Source organism: Nerophis lumbriciformis, linkage group LG17, assembly GCF_033978685.3.
Source record: "Nerophis lumbriciformis linkage group LG17, RoL_Nlum_v2.1, whole genome shotgun sequence".
Classification (NCBI taxonomy): Eukaryota; Metazoa; Chordata; class Actinopteri; order Syngnathiformes; family Syngnathidae; genus Nerophis; species Nerophis lumbriciformis.
Window position 1 is genome coordinate 27386368 of NC_084564.2, and position 20920 is coordinate 27407287.

The 20920-nt window shown below is 40.4% G+C and overlaps 1 protein-coding gene across 1 annotated transcript in view; it reads left to right on the forward strand.

Moving 5' to 3' along the window:
• The first annotated feature begins 425 nt into the window (after positions 1–425).
• oafa (OAF homolog a (Drosophila)) overlaps positions 426–20920 on the forward strand; it is a 63737-nt gene continuing 43242 nt past the window's right edge. Inside the window, exon 1 of the mRNA XM_061972106.1 lies at positions 426–1001. Within this exon, the coding sequence (XP_061828090.1) occupies positions 762–1001 (240 nt within the window). The 5' untranslated portion in view covers positions 426–761. The remainder of the gene's footprint in view (positions 1002–20920) is intronic.

A 20920-nucleotide genomic window follows, 5' to 3' on the forward strand; every position in this document is an offset into this window, starting at 1 on the left:
TGCACTTTAGTAAGCTAACCCGGCCGTATTGGCATGTGTTGCAATGTTAAGATTTCATCATTGATATATAAACTATCAGACTGCGTGGTCGGTAGTAGTGGGTTTCAGTAGGCCTTTAAGGGGTTATCCGGCTTAGTGTAGATATGGCCTTAGTGCAAACGGGGCCTTAAACAGAGCCCCCTAGTGGGCGTGGCTTGAAGGTGGTTTATGGGGCAGTACTACTCGAGTGCATATTCTGCCTAGCAACTTGTGACCCTACCATGCTAAGAGACTGTTATTTTTTAGTTTGCAGCTACAAAATAAAAATAAAATAGCAACATACTTTTTATTTTATTTTATTTTAAATAAAATACAACATGTGTAGAGGAGTATATTGTTAGTGGAGAGTGCAGGAGGAGGATCACATGAGGGGCCTCCTTCTTTAGGGGGATGGGCAGTGCTGAGAGGTTAGTGTGTGTGTGTGACTAAAGAGAGAGAGTGTGTGTAGCCTTAAGAGTTTACTATTAGCACCATGGCCTCACACTCGCATGCTAAAAGTTTGTGGCGCTCGGAAGTGAACGAAGTGGTCTAACATGAAACAACAACGATTTACCGGAGGCGAACCACTCAATGGAGGAGAGGGGGTCCCGAGTGGAGCGCAGTGATTGAGGACTGTTGCGTTCACGGACCATGTGAGGACGCCGCTGAGGAGATATGAACGCAGACATTCGGGCTTGCTTCTCCAGTCTTCCTCGCTTGCCTTCGCTTCTGCGTCTTCGGGGATGTGTGCGAGTTGGGTTCGGTCCGTCCTGACGGTCCGTCTCGGTGCCCTGCTGCTGCTGCTGCTGCTGCTGCTCCACAGCGCCCCGGGACTCGGCTCCGAGCTGAGGGTTCGGGTCCGGCTCGCCGACGGACTGGTGACCGAGGAGGTGTTGGAGGCGGACAGCGAGAGAGACGTTATATCTGTGGAGTTCAAGCAGGGAGATGGCACCCTCGTCACCTTTATGGTGGACTTCAAACAGGTGAGGACCGCGAGATGGAACTTTTTGTTGTGTTTACTGGTGACTTTAAGGCAGGGGGTGTCAAACTCATTTTACACCGGGGCCCACATGGAGAAAAATCTACTGCTAAGTGGGCCGGACTGGTAAAATCACGGCAAGATAACTTAAAAACAAAGAAAACTTCAGATTGTTTTCTTTGTTTAAAAATAGAACAAGCACATTCTGAAATTGTACACATCTTGTTGGGTTGTTTTTACACTTACATGTTGCGGTTTATAGTATTCTATCTTTATTTGTCGTTATTTATATATTCTGAATAAATTGTGTGATGATGTTCATCAGTAAACTCATTGGTGTTCATTTTCAATCTACCAAGATAAAAAAATAATATCATAATCAAATTACAGGTTGTTATTTATGTAGTTCGATCATTTACCTCGACTGATGTACTAACATCATGTGGTTTATTTTGTACATACTATAATGTCATGGCTGTCTTGAGTTTACAATAATTTCTAGAACTCTTATTTTTTTGTGATAGAGTGATTGGAGCACATACTTGTTGGTCACCAAAAAACATTCATGAAGTTTGGTTCTTTTATGAATTTATTATGGGTCAACTGAAAATGTGACCAAATCTGCTGGGTCAAAAGTATACATACAGCAATGTTAATATTTGCTTACATGTCACTGCATTTAGGCGCTTTTGGTAGCCATCCACAAGCTTCTGGCAAGCTTCTGCTTGAATTTTTGACCACTCCTCTTGACAACATTGGTGCAGTTCAGCTAAATTTGCTGGTTTTCTGACATGGACTTGTTTATTCAGCATTGTCCACATGTTTAAGTCAGGACTTTGGGAAGGCCATTCTAAAACCTTAATTCTAGCCTGATTTAGCCATTCCTTTACCACTTTTGACATGTGTTTGGGGTCATTGTCCTGTTGGAACACCCAACTGCGCCCAAGACCCAACCTCCAGGCTGATGATTTTAGGTTGTCCTGAAGAAAGAATCCTCCTTTTTCATTGTCCCATTTACTCTCTGTAAAGCACTAGTTCCATTGGCAGCAAAACAGGCGCAGAGCGTAATACTACCACCACCATGCTTGACGGTAGGTATGTTGTTCCTCGGATTAAAGGCCTCACCTTTTCTCCTCCAAACATATTGATGGGTATTGTGGCCAAACAGCTCAATTTTTGTTTCATCTGACCACAGAACTTTCCTCCGGAAAGTCAGATGAGACCTTCTGGAGGAAAGTTCTGAGGTCAGATGAAACAATACAATATGTGCTCCAATCACTCTATCACAAGAAAATAAGAGTTGTAGAAATTATTGGAAACTCAAGACAGCCATGACATTATGTTCTTTACAAGTGTATGTAAACTGCCAAAGATACAAATAATTGCTATCCAGTGGACACATTTAGAACAGCTGTTCCTTTCATTCAAAAATTTCAGGTTCATTTTTATACTTAGCAAACTCATGCAGGCCTTATCTGGCTCTCGGGCCGTACGTTTGACACCCCTGCTTTAAGGCGTTAAAGATAAAAGCAAAGTTTGCGTGAAGTGTTCCAACACATTGTTATGAGACAGAATCAGCTACTAAGGTGGCGTCCCTCGTGCCAAACATGGGGACGCCAGGATTGTCCATGAGTTCAGTTCAAAACTTGTGAGCACCGGATTCCAAATACAGCCCCTGTCATACAGAAGATCTTTGGCTAGACCAGTGGTTCCCAAACTTTTTCTTACCAAGTTCCTAAGGTTTCCTAAGGTGGAACTTGGTAAGAAATACCAAGTTCCACCTTAGAAAACACTTGGCTCTCCGAGTAAGGCCAGAGTGACCAACATTTAAATACAGTATCGTAGTAGGTCTAAGTAATTATTAAAAACAAGGCAGAGGTTTTATTTGACAAATATATTTAATATTTTTGGCCACTGTAGAATTCCACGCAATGCACAAACATCATCATCAATGATACTCTGTATACAGTACATATTTAGGCCCCTTCTACTCTAAGCCGGCTATGGTTATCCAGGGTAAATCCCACCTAACCTTTGCCTTGTCCACACACACACAATGGTCGTTAAAGACCCCTTCCGCCCCCTCCGTCCGCCAGTGCAACGCGACCTAGCACGCATGCGCGGAAAATGCGCACGTCATAGTCACCTCCAGTGTTGCTTTGTGTGCAAGTTCTTAAATTTAACTTATCTGAACACTATCCAGTGTTGTGGTATTTCAATGAACTGGAATCCAGTGTTCTGTGGGGCCCTATTGTAGTGAATCACACCTGAGCCATCATATATTTATCAAATCTTTATTGGACACGTGAAAGTACACCATGTGATAAGAACATTTGACAACAATCAATCTAGCGATTTAGATATCTGGTCAGAACACTCCTCACTCTTTTGCCTTCACCTTCATTGTCCATTAGTTTTTGGTTACTTTATATACTCTGGACCTAGACGTTGAGTCCGCGACATACAAGGCGGACAATAACTGATACAGTCTGCTTTGCCAGTCCAAAAGCATTCGCCGTTTTCCGTAGTCTTCCCTTGACGGCCAGGTAACACAAAGCACACGCTACCTTTTTTTATCACATCCACGGGAGCCTGCGTCCTTGTTGTCTCTCCTTCGACAAATGGACAATGTTTTTCGGTAAGTAGAATCACAGCTTCGAAAGTTCTCTCGCCGTCTGAGAAGTGTTGTATCCCAAATAGCTGCAATCGCGGGTTTTCTTCTGTGTGATTTCCACAAGTGTCTGTACAGACGTTATTACGTTGAATGTCTACTATAGAGGACGCTGGTTCTCGGAATATATAAAATAGGACTAATAGTGAAAGGGAAAGTCCCATGTCTTAGATTTCTAGAAACGTGGCCCACGGAACAATTTAGTTGAATATCCCTGCAGTAGGTCTTTAAAAACAGCAGCATCATTTCGATCAGGGGTGCCACATTTTTCCTGCTGAGTCAATTTGTTTGGCTTCAGATGTATTTACATATTCATAGTGACCTCTTTCAAGCTCACTCAGTTATCGATGGCATGTCTGCAGGGTTAACTAGTTGCCATCTGTACAATGTGATGATGTCCACTACCTCATATATGGCGATATCGGGCTAAACTCCTCACTCAAGGTGCTGCCGTCTGCTTAAAACTGCTGTTTTGGCCCACGGCCCATTGGCACATTAACGCTTTTGCCCTTTGAGGCTAAAACGTTTAGGCACCGCAATTTAGATGATCTTTCACTAGCCTTTTTGCAGAGTCCTTTTAAAGCAGTAGAGTGGGCCTATCATTTTGAGAATCTTTGACTAGTGTTTTGATAGTAGGTCCATAAAAACAGCAGAGCATGTCTGTCATACCGAGGATTTTTGACTACTGTTTTTTGGAGTAGGTTTATAAAAACAGCAGTCTTTTTTTAATATCAGATCTTTTGATTTGTGTTTTTGGGTTGCAGAGTAGTTCTGAAATATCAAGAATCTTCTACTATTGTTTTCGCAGTAGGCCCTTAAAAAAGCAGATTATTGTAAGTCTGTCCCTGTCATATCGAAGATCATTGACTAGTATGTTTGTATTATGTCCATAAAAACAGAGGGGGGTTCTGTCCCTGTCATATGAACAATTTTTGCCTCGTGTTTTTGCTGCAGGTCAATAAAAACAGCCGAGCGGTCCTGTCATTTTGAGAATCTTTGGCTAGCGTTTTTGCAGTTCATCTATTTTTTTGATTTACAAAAGCTTTGCATTTTTAAGGATACCTTTGTACCCGACAAACTGATATGTGTTGTTTACCCCGACCTACAAACTCCAAAACAAACACTGATGTTTGTAAACATTAACTTTAGACTGCCTTGGTTATCAAGACTATAAGGGGGCAATCTATCCTACTGTCCCTAAATCTATCAAATGTGGTACTTCTTTTGGTACATTCATGTATTTCTTTAGGCCAACGCACTATTGGGACATGTCAGGAATCAAAAATAGTCTCAAGACTTTGTATCTAACTGATCACCCTGTTGGGTATACAATACTGCAATAAGTAGTTGCCCATTGCTGTCCCTCAGGGTACAATCTACGCTATTGTCCTCCACCAGGATAATTACTAACTAACCTCCCACTGCCTTGTTAATAAGGGCTCTCACAATGTGACACCAATGTCCAGTTGACTGCCACTCCTGAGTCCCCTGCTGTGACAAGTTGTCCATTTCTGTCCCTCAAGGCACAACCTACACATAGCACTGATCATTAGGCGACAACATAACTGAAAAGTTCCCGAGTTCTTAAACTCAAGTGAATTATATTTAAATAGCGCTTTTCTCTAGTGACTCAAAGTGCTTTTACATAGTGAAACCCAGATATCTAAGTTAGAGAGTGTGTTTGACTACCGTCTTCTCTGTATGTCCGAATAAACAACAGAAAGCTCCTGTTATACGGACAATCTTTACTTTCTGTTGCTGAAGATCATCCGCAAAAACACTATAGTGCTTCTTTCAAACAGAAGATCCTTGATAAAGGTCTTGCAGCAAAAAATTCCAAAAAACAGCAGAACTCTTCTGTCATGTGGAGGATCTCTGACCAGGGTTTTTGCCATAGAATGCATATCAAGCATCTTTGACGGCCTGTATTCGCTGTCTGTCCATAAAAACAGCAGAGGTCTCCTGTTAGATAAATAATTTTTGACAAGGGTTTTGCAGCAATTTCCCAAAAATAGCAGAGCACTTCTGTGAGTTTGAGGCTCTTTAACTGTTGTTAAGGACCTTCTAGGGTAAAAAAAACAAACTACTAAAGCGCTCCTGTCATATCAAAGATCTTTAAAGGCCTACTGAAACCCACTACTACCGACCACACAGTCTGATAGTTTATATATCAATGATGAAATCTTAACATTGCAACACATGCCAAGACAGCCGGGTTAGCTTACTAAAGTGCAATATTAAATTTCGCGCAAAATATCCTGCTGAAAACGTCTCGGTATGATGACGTCTGCGCGTGACGTCACGGATTGTAGAGGACATTTTGGGACAGCATGGTGGCCAGCGATTAAGTCGTCTGTTTTCATCGCAAAATCCCACAGTATTCTGGACATCTGTGTTGGTGAATCTTTTGCAATTTGTTCAATGAACAATGGAGACAGTAAAGAAGAAAGCTGTAGGTGGGAAGCGGTGTATTGCGGCCGACTTCAGCAACACAAACACGGCCGGTGTTTCATTGTTTACATTCCCGAAAGATGACAGTCAAGCTTTACCATTGGTCTGTAGAGAACTGGGAAAACAGAGACTCTTACCAGGAGGACTTTGAGTTGGATACGCAGACGCGGTACCGTGAGTACGCATGCAGCTGCGGCTTCCAAACATTTGATCGCTTGCCCGTGCGTGCGTGCCGCTATGTGCATGTCACCTACGTATCGTTGGGGACTTTGGGGAAATATATGTGATGTATGAACTTTGGGGAGGTGAACGGTACTTTGGGCTGTGGGATTGAGTGTGTTGTGCAGGTGTTTGAGTTGTATCGGCGAGTTATATGGACGGGAGGGGGGAGGTGTTTGTTATGCGGGATTAATTTGTGGCATATATAATTTGTGTAAATTGTAAATAAAAACAGAATACAATGATTTGCAAATCCTTTTCAACTTATATTCAATTGAATAGACTGCAAAGACAATATACTTTATGTTCGAACTGGAAAACTTTATTTTTTGCAAATATTAGCTCATTTGGAATTTGATGCCTACAACATGTTTAAAAAAAGCTGGCAAAAGTGGCAAAAAAGACTGAAAAAGTTGAGGAATGCTCATCAAACAGTTATTTGGAACATCCCACAGATGAACAGGCTAATTGGGAACAGGTGGGTGCCATGATTGGGTATAAAAGCAGCTTCAAAGAAATGCTCAGTCATTCACAAACAAGGATGGGGCGAGGGTCACCACTTTGTGAACAAATGCATGAGCAAATTGTTTAAGAACAACATTTCTCAACCAGCTATTGCAAGGAATTTAGGGATTTCACCATCTACGGTCCGTAATATCATCAAAGGTCAGAGAATCTGGAGAAATAACTGCACGTAAGCAGCAAGGCTGAAAACCAACATTAAATGCCTGTGACCTTCGATCCGGGGACGGTGTGGCGCAGTTGGGAGAGTGGCTGTACCAGCAACCTAAGGGTTCCTGGTTCCGCCATTAGTGTGTGAATGTGTGTGTGAATGGGTGAATGTGGGGGAAAAAAAGGGCAGCATGGTGGAGGGGTTAGTGCATCTGCCTCACAATACGAAGGGCCTGAATAGTCCTGAGTTCAATCCCGAGCTCGGGATCTTTCTGTGTGGAGATTGCATGTTCTCCCCGTGACTGCGTGGGTTCCCTCCGGGTACTCCGGTTTCCTCCCACCTCCAAACACATGCACCTGGGGATACGTTGATTGGCAATACTAAATTGGCCCTAGTGTGTGAATGTGAGTGTGAATGTTGTCTGTCTATCTGTGTTGGCCCTGTGATGTGGTGGCGACTTGTCCAGGGTGTACCCCGCCTTCCGCCCGAAAAGACCCCAAAAGGGACAAGCGGTAGGAAATGGATGGATGGATGGATGGATGGACCTTCGATCCCTCAGGCGATACTGCATCAAAAACCGACATCAGTGTGTAAAAGATATCACCACATGGGCTTAGGAACACTTCAGAAAACCACTGTCAATAACTACAGTGTGTCGCTACATTTGTAAGTGCAAGTTAAAACTCTACTATGCAAAGCGAAAGCCATTTATCAACAACACCCAGAAACGCCGCCGGCTTTGCTGGGCCCGAGCTAATCTAATATGGACTGATGCAAAGTGGAAAAGTGTTCTGTGGTCTCATGATTCCACATTTCGAATTGATTTTGGAAACTGTGGACGTTGTGTCCTCCGGACCAAAGAGGAAAAGAACCATCTGGATTGTTAAAGACGCAAAGTTGAAAAGGCAGCATCTGTTATGGTATGGGGGTGTATTAGTGCCCAAGACATGGGTAACTTACACATCTGTGAAGGCACCATTAATGCTAAAAGGTACATACAGGTTTTGGAGCAACATATGTTGCCATCCAAGCAATGTTATCATGGACGCCCCTGCTTATTTTAGCAAGACAATGCCAAGCCACGTGTTACATCAACGTGGCTTCATAGTGAAAGAGTGTGGGTACTAGACTGGCCTGCCTGTAGTCCAGACCTGTCTCCCATTGAAAATGTGTGGCACATTATGAAGCCTAAAATACCACAACGGAGACCCCAGACTGTTGAACAACTTAAGTGGTACATCAATCAAGAATGGGAAATAATTCCCCCATGCCAACGTTTTTGCAATGTGTTGCTGCCATTAAATTCTAAGTTAAAAAAAAAAAGTTTCTCAGTTCGAATATTAAATATCTTGTCTTTGCAGTCTATTCAATTGAATATAAGTTGAAAAGGATTTGCAAATCATTGTATTCTGTTTTTATTTACAAATTACACAACGTGCCAACTTCACTGGTTTTGGGTTTTGTTAGTTTATTTGCGAGTTAGTATGCATTAAAAAAACACGTGTTCTCGTCTCCTTTAAGGGTTGTGAATTATAGGCAACATTTCAAAAAAAGTGCAGTTCCCCTTCAATGGCCCCTAAAAAGCCCCAATCCCCTAAAGCAAAACAAAGCATAGCTCTAACTTTCATTCATCTTTTTTTTTTAAGTCTTACTAAGGTCAAGCCAGGTGCTGTTACACACATGTGGGATATGTGCACGCCCCCACCTGCGGCTGCCCTCGCCCACACCTCCATTATACTTAAACCCTGCCGCTCATAATCAGCAACCTAGTATATTTCTAAAAGTAGCCGAGCAGATCGAGTGTTCCTTTTGCGGCCCGACATCAAATTTGGAAAGATGACACCGTTTCACTTCGGAAAATGACTACTGGGAGACATGTCACTTCTGAAGTCCACAGCACACAAGGAGTGTGTGGTTTTGTGTGTGTGTGTGTTTATGGCTACCAGTGCAAAGGCATGCATGCGTGTGTGTGTGTGTGTGTGATGGTTGCTGTCACACAGAAGCTGACAGCTTGGTGAGATGTGAAGGGGGGAGATTTACCAGGATTAAGTGGGCATGTCTGACCTTTTTTGATCTAGCGCGTTGGCTCTGCAAAGCAAAACAGCTAATTTGCAGTTTAGGAGAGTGAGAGAAGAGGCCATTGCACCCTCTAATAATTGATGACCCCTGTTTTTTTTTTGTTTTTTGTTTTTATTCCAACCATGATAAAAGGGACAAGCCCTGAACTTTGAGCTGAGAGGCATCACCAGGGTGTTGAGGGGCCCCATTGTGGTGCACCCCCACTCTCATCCAGACACACATATGGTTTTGTTTATTTGAAACAGAACCTCTGAGATCACTGTAGTCTTCTGTTGCTTTATCTTTTCCAGTAGAAGGTCAGCCTCCGCACGCACACATGCACACCTTTTTTTTTTGTGCTTCCTGTTCTCTTTTCCCCGCCATGTGTTTTTTATTCAGCGCCCCTTGTACTATCTCCAAGATTTATGGAAAGTTGGATGAGCTGTCACTTGCAGCTGCCATGAATCTTCCGTGTGTGTGGGAAGAAGAGCGTTTTAACAGTGATGTTAAACACTTGCATCATTTTCCTGCGTGGATGTGAGTTGCATTCCAAGCAGGGAGTAAAGCCAGCTTTTTCCACCTTGTTATCGGACTAAAAGCTGACTTTTATCGCACTGGATGTGTTTGAAGGGAAAGGATCCGGTTATGCCTCGGATGAGGTCTATAAAGCCACGTTTACGCCGAAAGTTATCCTTCATTTTTACTAGGGATGTCCGATAATGGCTTTTTGCCGATATCCGATATTCCGATATTGTCCAACTCTTTAATTACCGATACCGATATCAACCAATATATAGAGTCGTGGAATTAACACATTATTATGCCTAATTTGGACAACCAGGTATGGTGAAGATAAGGTACTTTTAAAAAAAATTCATAAAATAAAATAAGATAAATAAATTAAAAAAAAATTCTTGAATAAAAAAGAAAGTAAAACAATATAAAAACAGTTACTGTATTTTTCGGACTATAAGTCGCAGTTTTTTTTCATAGTTTGGCCGGGCTCCAGTGCGACTTATATATGTTTTTTTTTCCTTTTTTATTATGCATTTTCAGCAGGTGCGACTTATACTCCGGTGCGACTTATACTCCAAAAAATACGGTACATTGAAACTAGTAATTAATGAAAATGAGTAAAATTAACTGTTAAAGGTTAGTACTATTAGTGGACCAGCAGCATGCGCAATCATGTGTGCTTACGGACTGTATCCCTTGCAGACTGTATTGATATATATTGATATGTAATGTAGGAACCAGAATATTAATAACAGAAATAAACAACCCTTTTGTGTGAATGAGTGTGAATAAGTGTAAATGGGGGAGGAAGTTTTTTTGGATTGGTGCACTAATTGTATCTTGTGTTTTTTATGTTGATTTAATAACATTTAAAAAAAAACAACAACAAAAAAACGATACCGATAATAAAAAAAACGATACCGATAATTTCCGATATTACATTTTAACGCAATTATCGGACATCTCTAATTTTTACTCTCTGTGGTGTGGTAAACGCCGATCTCACTCATGTTTCAATTCTTGCCATAGTTGTGTCATCTACAGTCCTGGTCAAAAGTTTACATACACTTGTAAGGAACATAATGTCATGGCTGTCTTGAGTTTCCAATCATTTCTACAACTCTTATTTTTTTGCGATAGAGTGATTGGAGCACATACTTTTTGGTCACAAAAAACATTCATGAAGTTTGGTTCTTTTATGAATTTATAATGGGTCTATTGAAAATGTGAGCAAATCTGCTGGTTATGTGTAGTGTTGGTGTTTGTGATATCCGATTATCCGACCATTTCTGTGGCCAGTGCATCAGTGAGTATAGGCGCAAGTAAAAGAGGATGGTTAAGTGTGGACAAAAACTCAATACTTTTTCTTCTTCGTCATCCTTAATGTCACAGTCGACGACTGGACGCTACAATGCAGTCCGTCCCTTAAAACGGTCCAAGCTGTGTTTTCCATTCCAGTGTTTATGTGATTTCGCTATTATTGAAAATAATACATTTTTAAACATTTGCTTATGGATATTGTTGGTCATGCCTTGCATACATCAGCACACGCCTATTTATGACCATGCATTTGGAGTTAATTCCTGTTGACCAGTGAAAGACTTTATTTAAAAAAATTATCAAAACATGCTGGCATTTTGACCGCTATCCTCCTTTTTAGATGCAAAAATATCTCGATCACCATCGATTCTCCATCGATCAGAATTTGAAGCACTTTTCTTGTTACAGCGTCATTTGGAACATGTTTGTGACAGTACTTAAGAGCTCAAGTTATAGGCCAAAAATTCAAAAAAATAAATTAGGGCTGCGCAATTTATAATTTTTTTTCAAGCTGATACCTATACAAATAACTTATGTTGTCAGGACCGATAACTTATATCTATTATTTTTCTAAATTTAAAATGTAACTATTAGCTATGGGGCAGCTTCTTTAGCAGTGTAGGCTTCTTCCTAGGCTTTTAAAGGGGAACATTATCACAATTTCAGAATGGTTAAAACCATTAAAAATCAGCTCCCAGTGGCTTATTATATTTTTCGAAGTTTTTTTCAAAATTTTACCCATCACGCAATATCCCTAAAAAAACCTTCAAAGTGCCTGATTTTAACCATCGTTATATACACCCGTCCATTTTCCTGTGACGTCACATAGTGAAGCCAACACAAACAAACATGGCGGAAAGAACAGCAAGCTATAGCGACATTAGCTCGGATTCACACTCGGATTTCAGCGGTTTAAGCGATTCAACAGATTATGAATGTAGTGAAACGGATGGTTGTAGTGTGGAGGCAGGTAGCGAAAACGAAATTGAAGAAGAAACTGAAGCTATTGAGCCAGAGTCTACAGAATATATTAATTGATGAAAACTGGGATGTCTGCACTCTCAAAGTGCATGTTGTTGCCAAATGTATTTCATGTGCTGTAAACCTAGTTCATAGTTGTTGGTTTCCTTTAATGCCAAACAAACACATACCAATCGTTGGTTAGAAGGCGATCACCGAATTCGTCCTCGCTTTCTCCCATGTCGCTGGCTGTCGTGTCGTTTTCGTCGGTTTCGCTTGCATACGGTTCAAACCGATATGGCTCAATAGCTTCAGTTTCTTCTTCAATTTCGTTTTCGCTACCTGCCTCCACACTACAACCATCCGTTTCAATACATGCGTAATCTGTTGAATCGCTTAACCCGCTGAAATCCGAGTCTGAATCCGAGCTAATGTCTCTATACCTTGCTGTTCTATGCACCATGTTTGTTTGTATTGGCATCACTGTGTGACGTCACAGGAAAATGGACGGGTGTATATAACGATGGTTAAAATCAGGCACTTTGAAGCTTTTTTTAGGGATATTGCGTGATGGGTAAAATTTCGAAAAAAACTTTGAAAAATAAAATAAGCCACTGGGAACTGATTTTTAATGGTTTTAACCCTTCTGAAATTGTGATAATGTTCCCCTTTAACTTTCCGCACAACTGGCATGTTCCGCAGAACATAGCAATAGCCTTCCTCTGGATATCAGTCAGGGTACGAACAGTCTTTACCTTCAGATTTAAAACTCATTCCATCAATCCTCACAACCTTTTGAATGCATTTTGAAACTTTTAAAAGTTTTGTTTCCATGATTTCCATCCGAAAATTCCTTCGAAAAAACGTTTCCGCCAGTCTTTCTTTGCTCTGGACCTGCATCCGCCCTGATACGTTCTTGGTAGTAGCGTCTTGTTCGTAGCGCAACCCAAGATCGGTTCTTGATGCCGTTTGCTATTTAACACCAACATATCCACTAAAGACGTAGTATTTGTAATCTGTGCCAATATTACAGCGGACATCAGTTTAAGTGAGTTGTAAGGATCCGCAGTTGGCTAGTGTGGCGTCACAAGTTAACCAGAAAATGGTTAGCGCCCCCAGTGTACGGGAGGCACATGGCGTATGACTAATAGTCGCATTAGTGGACACTTAGACTTCACACAATTGGTGTGAAAAAAAACAAAATATTTGAAAAATTAGTCTAATTTAGCGCATGGAAACGTAGTGGCTGAAGAAGTTCCACATGATCAATGCCATGTTTGTTTACTGTAAACTCAGGAGATGTTTATGACAGGCCGTTGACAGCATGGCACAAAAGAGAAAAGGAGTGCTTGATTATGCTCACCTTGACCCACATACAGTACAGTACAGGTAATCTCCCCTCATTAAAGAATTTAAAAAAATCGGGAGTCATGATTACTTATATCGACCTGTTCAATATTTATTGTGCACAACTAATTTTCCCCCCTTTGTAGATTCAATGTAATTGTAAAGTCAGTGAATTGTATTATTTTAGCTGAACTTTCAATTGCAACCTGTTTTTCTTTTTTTATACATGTTCACAGTCCTAAATGGAGGATTCTAGGTTGGCTACACAGTCCCCGACCCCCTAGCAGTTCTACTTAATTTCCGTTGACCATCAAGTGGGAAGGAATGTAAATGTCATATGATTGTTGTGTCGAAAAGTATCACACAAATTAATGATATCACAGTATTGTTAAACACAATAATAGGCTGTGACTTTCACTGCAGTTTTCTGCATAGGCGCAGAAATACTTTGAATTGCTCTGTTTGGTTACAGCAAATTAAATGAGCTAGCACCTTAACAAACACAGATACTTCTTTTTGCTTTCGTCGTGCAGTTGGCTATCACGTTTTGATAAGGCCCTGGAGGCTAAGCTAATGCTAAAGATGATTTTTTTGGGGGGGAAATGTACAATAACTATCTGAATCAAAATGTCTTCATAAACCGTATTGGGTCCAACTACGGCCTAAGACCATAATGTTGAACCGATCACTTTAGGATGGAGAATCATGATCCACTGTGTGGATACTTAACGATCGATTACTTTTCCCTTCTGGAATGTTTTGAACACCTGTTTCCAAACCATTGTAATTCTACATTTAGGATCTGGTTTGACAAAAACACACTATCTTTGAATTTCATTAAAACTAAAATAATGCTGTTCGGTTACAGTAGAAGAGAAATTCAACACACAATATTAATAGACAGAGTAAGAGTAAAGTAAACCACATTTTGGATGTAATAATAGATGAGAAAATTAACTGGAAGTCTCATATAAAAAATATGAAACTTTTTAACATGGCAAGAAATACGTCAATAATGAATATAGCAAAATATGCTGTTTACCAAAAATCACTCCGTATTCTCGATTGCTTGCCAGTGTTACCATCTCTGAGTTATTGTGCAGAAATATAGGGAACTAACTACAAAAGTACACTTATTCACTTACCATTTTACAAAAAAGAAAGATCAGTTGTAAAAATACATAATACATCGGAGGCAGCAACAACAGTTAAGTTAAAGTTAAAGTACCAATGATCGTCACACACACACTAGGTGTGGCGAAATTATTCTCTGCATTTGATCCATCACCCTTGATCACCCTCTGGGATGTGAGGGGAGCAGTGGGCAGCAGCGGTGGCCGCGCCCGGGAATCATTTTTGGTGATTTAACCCCCAATTCCAACCCTTGATGCTGAGTGCCAAGCAGGGAGGTAATTGACATACTTCACACAAAAGTCCTAATATCTTTGTGATTGTTGGTCCAAAACTAATGACGATTTTGGCAAAATGAGGATAATAAGTCTTTTTTTTTTTGGTCTTTCTGTGTATTTTTTTTTATGTTTATTGCGCCGTCGTGTCATAGTGCCTGTTGGTCTCAAACACTGCAGGAATGCAGCAGCAGAGTGCGTCAGATACGGACGCAAAATTGTACTTTGACTAAATAACATTTTATTGTAAGTTTATGAGCTGGATTATGTTTAGAATAGGGTTGTACGGTATACAGGTATTAGTATAGTATCGCGATACATATGAATCATATTTGGTACTATACTGCCTCTGAAAAGTACTGGTCTGCCACCCCACCATCCAAAACTAATGTAAAGTATCAAACAACAGAAAAATAAGTGATTTTAACAGAAATGTAGATAGAACATGTTACAAGAGAAAGTAAGCAGATATTAACAGTAAATGAACAAGTAGATTAATAATTAATTTTCTACCACTTGTCCTTAATAATTTTGACAAAATAATAGAATGGAAAATGACACAATATGTTACTGCATATGTCAGCAGACTAAATTAGGGGCCTTTGTTTGCTTACTTACTACTAAAAGACAAGTTGTCTTGTATGTTCACTATTTTGTTTAAGGACAAACTTGCAATAAGAAACATATGTTTAATGTCCTCTAAGATTTTTTGTTAAAGTAAAGTCAATAATGCAATTTATTGTGGACCCCTTTATTTAGAAAAGTACCGAAAAGTATCGAAATCATTTTGGTATTCGTACCAAAATATTGGTATCGGGACAACACTAGTTTAGAACTATATATAGCCGTATTTTTTTATTTATTTCGTCAGACGAACTAACGTCAAAACGACAGCAATAGCATGCATCCGGCCTCAGCCTCGTCCTTGGTAGCAGCCATGGCGTCTGTTGTTTAGTTGGCCACACTCTCTTTAAACATGAATTGATTAACGTAGACCCCGACTTAAACAAGTTGAAAAACTTATTCGGGTGTTACCATTTAGTGGTCAATTGTGCGGAATATGTACTGTACTGTGCAATCTACTAATAAACGTTTCAATCAATCAATCAAACATGACTCTGCTGAGACTGAATCAACAGCGCCTCTGCTGGCTAGAGCAAAGCAGTGCACTCCATTGTTCACAAGTTTTGACAATGGAAACACAAAAAAACCTGGACCAAGTGGTAGAAGCGAGTCTGATTAAAGCATTTTTTTTTTTTTTTTTTTTTTTAAATGTAAACATTTTTAACATTCCAGCTGCTAGAAAGCATCAATATGATGAGCATCAGGAGTATTACTCCACCGGCACGCACACATGTTGAAATATTGACGCGGTTGAGCTCGCGCTACGACCGTATCATGTTGGGCAAACCTTTTATTTTTTTACTGATAAGATCTCAGGCTGCACTTAATCGCCCTCTTGTTTACTTTGCACTGACTCATAACTTTATAGCACATGTTTACACTCAAGCAGAAAGAGACATGGCGATTGCGCCATTTTATCCCAGGGCACAATATACAAAAGTGCAGTCCTGACCAGAGTTGATACCAAGTTATAAAAAGGCAGCTTTGGTCAGGTAGGTTACCTGTTTGTGTTTTGTTCAGGCGTTAGTGACACACCCATCTTAATGCAACAAAGAATGGGATATAATGCACTGTAAAGCTCAATAGGAAAGTGAGAGTTGGCTCTCTGGTTGTCTTCACTTCGGTATTGGACCTTATCTGTGACACATTGTTGGCTAATGGCCCTCCTTAAATCTTTTTGTGCTTTTCCCAATCCTGTGACTCTCGTTAGAATTTTTCAGATGGATTTTATACTGCGACTGTCTGGCCGTCTGTTATGGGAAACGCTGGTGCTTGCCAGTGGATGTAGCTTTTTCCCATGACTGTGACTCTTTTTGACTTGCACAAGCTTGTATGCTCTTTTTTTTTGTAACAGGTTAGTGTCACCTGTTTGTGGGACATGTTTGGTTCGGAGTACATAATGTGGCCTTAATTCAATCCTTTTCAAAGCCCACAATGACTCATCACTGCATAGATGAAGTCATTCATGTGATGAAACCCAGACTCTGGGCATCCTCGATGCCTTAATGATACAGTGGAATGCTTTAAAGAGAACAACTGGGAAAAGGGAATAAATTATGTCGGTTGCTTACGACCTCATTGTTTGCAACTAGAGATGTCTGATAATGGCTTTTTTGCCGATATTCCGATATTCATTGTCATATTATGATTTTTTTTTCTAAATTTAAAACACTATCTTGTGGTCCACATAACATGTGATGGTGATTCTTTGGTGAAAGGGTTGCATAGATTATACCGTATTTGTCAAGACTTGGACTTTGGCGTGGATTGTTTTCCCGAGGTGCAAAGGATTTGGACCGGACACGGCGTGACGGTGAATACATATTTAATTTTAACACTCAAAAAAGGACAAGGGTGGAAGTACAAAACTTGGCTATAAAAACAAAAACTCGCACAAAGGCAGAACTATGGACAAAAAAACAAAAGACACTAACTGTGGCATTAATCAACAAAACTTACTTGCGATGACGTGAACAGGGCAGCATGGACTATGAACATGAAACAGAGTATCAGGAGTGTGTCAACAGTGTAGAGCATGAATGTGATGTCGCCAGGCCGACCAACAGAAAATGAAAAGCTTAAAGGGGAACATTATCACAATTTCAGAAGAGTTAAAACCATTAAAAATCAGTTCCCAGTGGCTTATTTTATTTTTCGAAGTTTTTTTCAAAATTTTACCCATCACGCAATATCCCTAAAAAAAGCTTCAAAGTGCCTGATTTTAACCATCGTTATATACACCCGTCCATTTTCCTGTGACGTCACACAGTGATGCCAATACAAACAAACATGGCGGATAGAACAGCAAGGTATAGCGACATTAGCTCGGATTCAGACTCAGATTTCAGCGGCTTAACACTGTCTGATAAGATAATTACTAACAACTATGAACTAGGTTTACAGCATATGAAATACATTTGGCAACAACATGCACTTTGAGAGTGCAAACAGCCCATTTCAGGCGCGCTAACAACATATATTTTTGCACGATTTCAGCACTCAGGTTAACCATACCTAAATAGACACACAATACTGCATTACACAAGACTACCCGAATGTACTCGAATGATTGAAAAAAATTAATGTTTTTAAGCTAAATTATTGGTAAACACAATTTATGTATAATAATTTACATAAAACCGCGAGTAATGAATAAAGTTTTCATCAATTAATATATTCTGTAGACATACCCTCATCCGCTCTCTTTTCCTAAAAGCTGATCTGTCCAGTTTTAGAGTTGATGTCAGCAGGCCAGGGAAGCTAGGGTCGATATTCTTCTCTTGATCATCTTCGGTGGCATAAGGGACGGTGTGAGCCAAGACATCCAGGGGGTTTAGCTCGCTCGTCTGCGGGAACAAACTGCCGCCATTGCTTGCCGTGCTACAGAGGTCCGTTGTCCCTGAATAGCTCACACACTCCGGCAGATTCAATGGGGGTCTGGCGGCAGATTTCTTTGACTTTATCGTTGGAAATGCATCTGCTTTGAGTGTCGCAGGATATCCACACATTCTTGCCATCTCTGTCGTAGCATAGCTTACGTCGGTAAAGTGTGCGGATCCAACGACTGACCATTTCGTCGGCTTTCCCCACATCCTCGTATTTTGAACAAATTTTGTCCAATTTCTTGCCACTTTCGCATCTTTGGGCCACTGGTGCAACTTGAATCCGTCCCTGTTCGTGTTGTTACACCCTCCGACAACACACCGACGAAAGTGAGAAAATGGCGGATTGCTTCCCGATGTGACATCACGTTGTGATGTCATCGCTCCGAGAGCGAATAATAGAAAGGCGTTTAATTCGCCAAAAGTCACCCATTTAGAGTTCGGAAATCGGTTAAAAAAATATATGGTCTTTTTTCTGCAACATCAAGGTATATATTGACGCTTACATAGGTCTGGTGATAATGTTCCCCTTTAAATAACACAGACATGATTAACAACAGGTGTGTGAGTGCAAATGAATCAGGTGTGTGACATGAGGACAGGTGAAAACTAATGGGTTGTCATGGAAACAAAACGGGGAGTGAAAAAACAGGAACTGACTAAATCCAGAAAACCACATGGCCAAACAAACATGATCACACAGACATGACAGTATTTCCTTGAATTGCCGCCGGTTATATATTATCGGCATGCCTCGTTTTACCGCCGGGTCAAACTCGTTTCGCAAAATAATTAGCGCATGCTTAGAATTAGCGCATGCTTAGAATTATTGCCGGGTCAAACTTGTTTAGCAAAATAATTAGCGCATGTCTCGTTTTACCGCCGGGTCAAACTCGTTTCGCAGAATAATTAGCATATGCCTCGTTTTACCGCCGGGTCAAACTCGTCACGTCACGAGTGACACTTCACCTTTCAAGGCATAATTTTCCAAAATGGAGGAGGCTAATTTCAATCATTTAAATTTGCATAAAGGGAAGAAGATAAAGAGCTATTCAGTAGGATTTAAGGTCCAAGCTATTGAATATGCTAAAAAGAACAGTAAAAATGTTTTATTAATATAGCTGCGTGTGTCAAATATGAGTCATTAAATGACTCCCGCCTCATGGTGGTAGAGGGCGCTATAGTGATCCCAGGGATCATTCTTGCGACTACTCGGCTGCAGAAGAAGTGACAACAACAGTTTTCTAAACTGGACTTTCAATTGAAGCAGGAGGTAATAATTAAAGGAAGATCTCCATCGAGACAGAGAGACTTTTAAAACTGAAAAAAAAGGAAGACTTCTATAAACAAGTTATCGATGCTTTTGTTCAGACGGAGCGGCGCATGGACTTCATTTATAAGTAAAGGTAAGACCATAATAACGTTTTTTTTTAATTAAATGTGCTTTTCATGATGGTATCCTTACATCACACTCAAATTTATAAGCGCAGGCCTAAATTTACCGCATGCCTTTGGTAAGCGCCGGAGTAAGAAGAGGTCTTAAATTAATTACCGCCCCAGTGCTAATTCAAGGAAATACGGTAGACCATTTTCTAGTAGCTTTCTGTGTGATTTTGTGGGCGGTCTTACCTACGTGGCTCACCTTCGACAGGTCTTCTCTCCGTCATCTTTGTTGTTGCGGTGTAGCGTGCAAGGATGGAGTGTGTCCCTCATTATTTTGACAAAATAGAATGAGAAATGACACAATATGTTACTGCATATGCCAGCAGACTAATTAGGAGCCTTTGTTTACTTACTAACTACTAAAAGACAAAGTTGTCTTGCATGTTCACTATTTTATTTAAGGACAAACATTTTTCTTCAATAGCAATAAGATACATATGTTTAATGTGCCGTAAGATTTTTTGTTAAAATAAAGCCAGTTATGTCATTTTTTGTTGTCCCTTTTATTTAGAAAAGTACCGAAAAGTATCGAAATACAGTTTGGTACCGGTACCGGTACTAAATATTGGTATCGGACAACTCTAGTAGGCACTAAATGAATCCTAAAACACATTGTGTTTCAGTACATGGACATAATTTTCATTTCACATCCGAACACAAAAATGAACAACCTTTTACCAAGCTCTACTATTCAGCCTTTCACATTGCCGCTCTTTGTTCCCAGTTTTAGCCTCCTCCGTGCTTTTTCTGTCGCCCTTTCGAGTAGCACATGCGGCGGACCCTCTTTGGCCTCTCGTGGCCCCTCGGTCCCTTAGTGATGTCTTTACCCTTTATCCTTCTCTTTCCCCTCTTAGAAGACCAGGTGTTCTTCTGCAATGCTGCGGAAAAGAGGGAATTTGTATTGAAAAGAGGATAGGGCAATATTTGAGAAGTTTTCAGTCACCTGTTTGAGCTCACCAAAATAACAAGTTACTCTCTGGTAACCTCAACCTGCGTGAGCAAAATTGAGAAATCAATGAATAAAGCTATAAATATGCAATGGCAGGGAATGGCATTTGAAATAAACCATACAATACCATTTATTGCTAAACCCTTAACCAATAAAGTGTGTTGCAACAGGATATGAAAGCTACAGGACAACAGCCAAAGGCATGAATGGGACTACAGTCATCTTCTTATCTAGCTACTTAATTTCCTTCCCTGTTAGCTGTCTCATTTCCTGAATGCAAAGTTTTCCCACACACTATTCCGGTGGTGGGATAATTGCATGCAATAATTCTGGAGGAGGTGGATGGTTTTCTAAAGACACGTTAACAGGTTAGACTCATGAAGCCTCTCTTTCCGTAGCCTCGG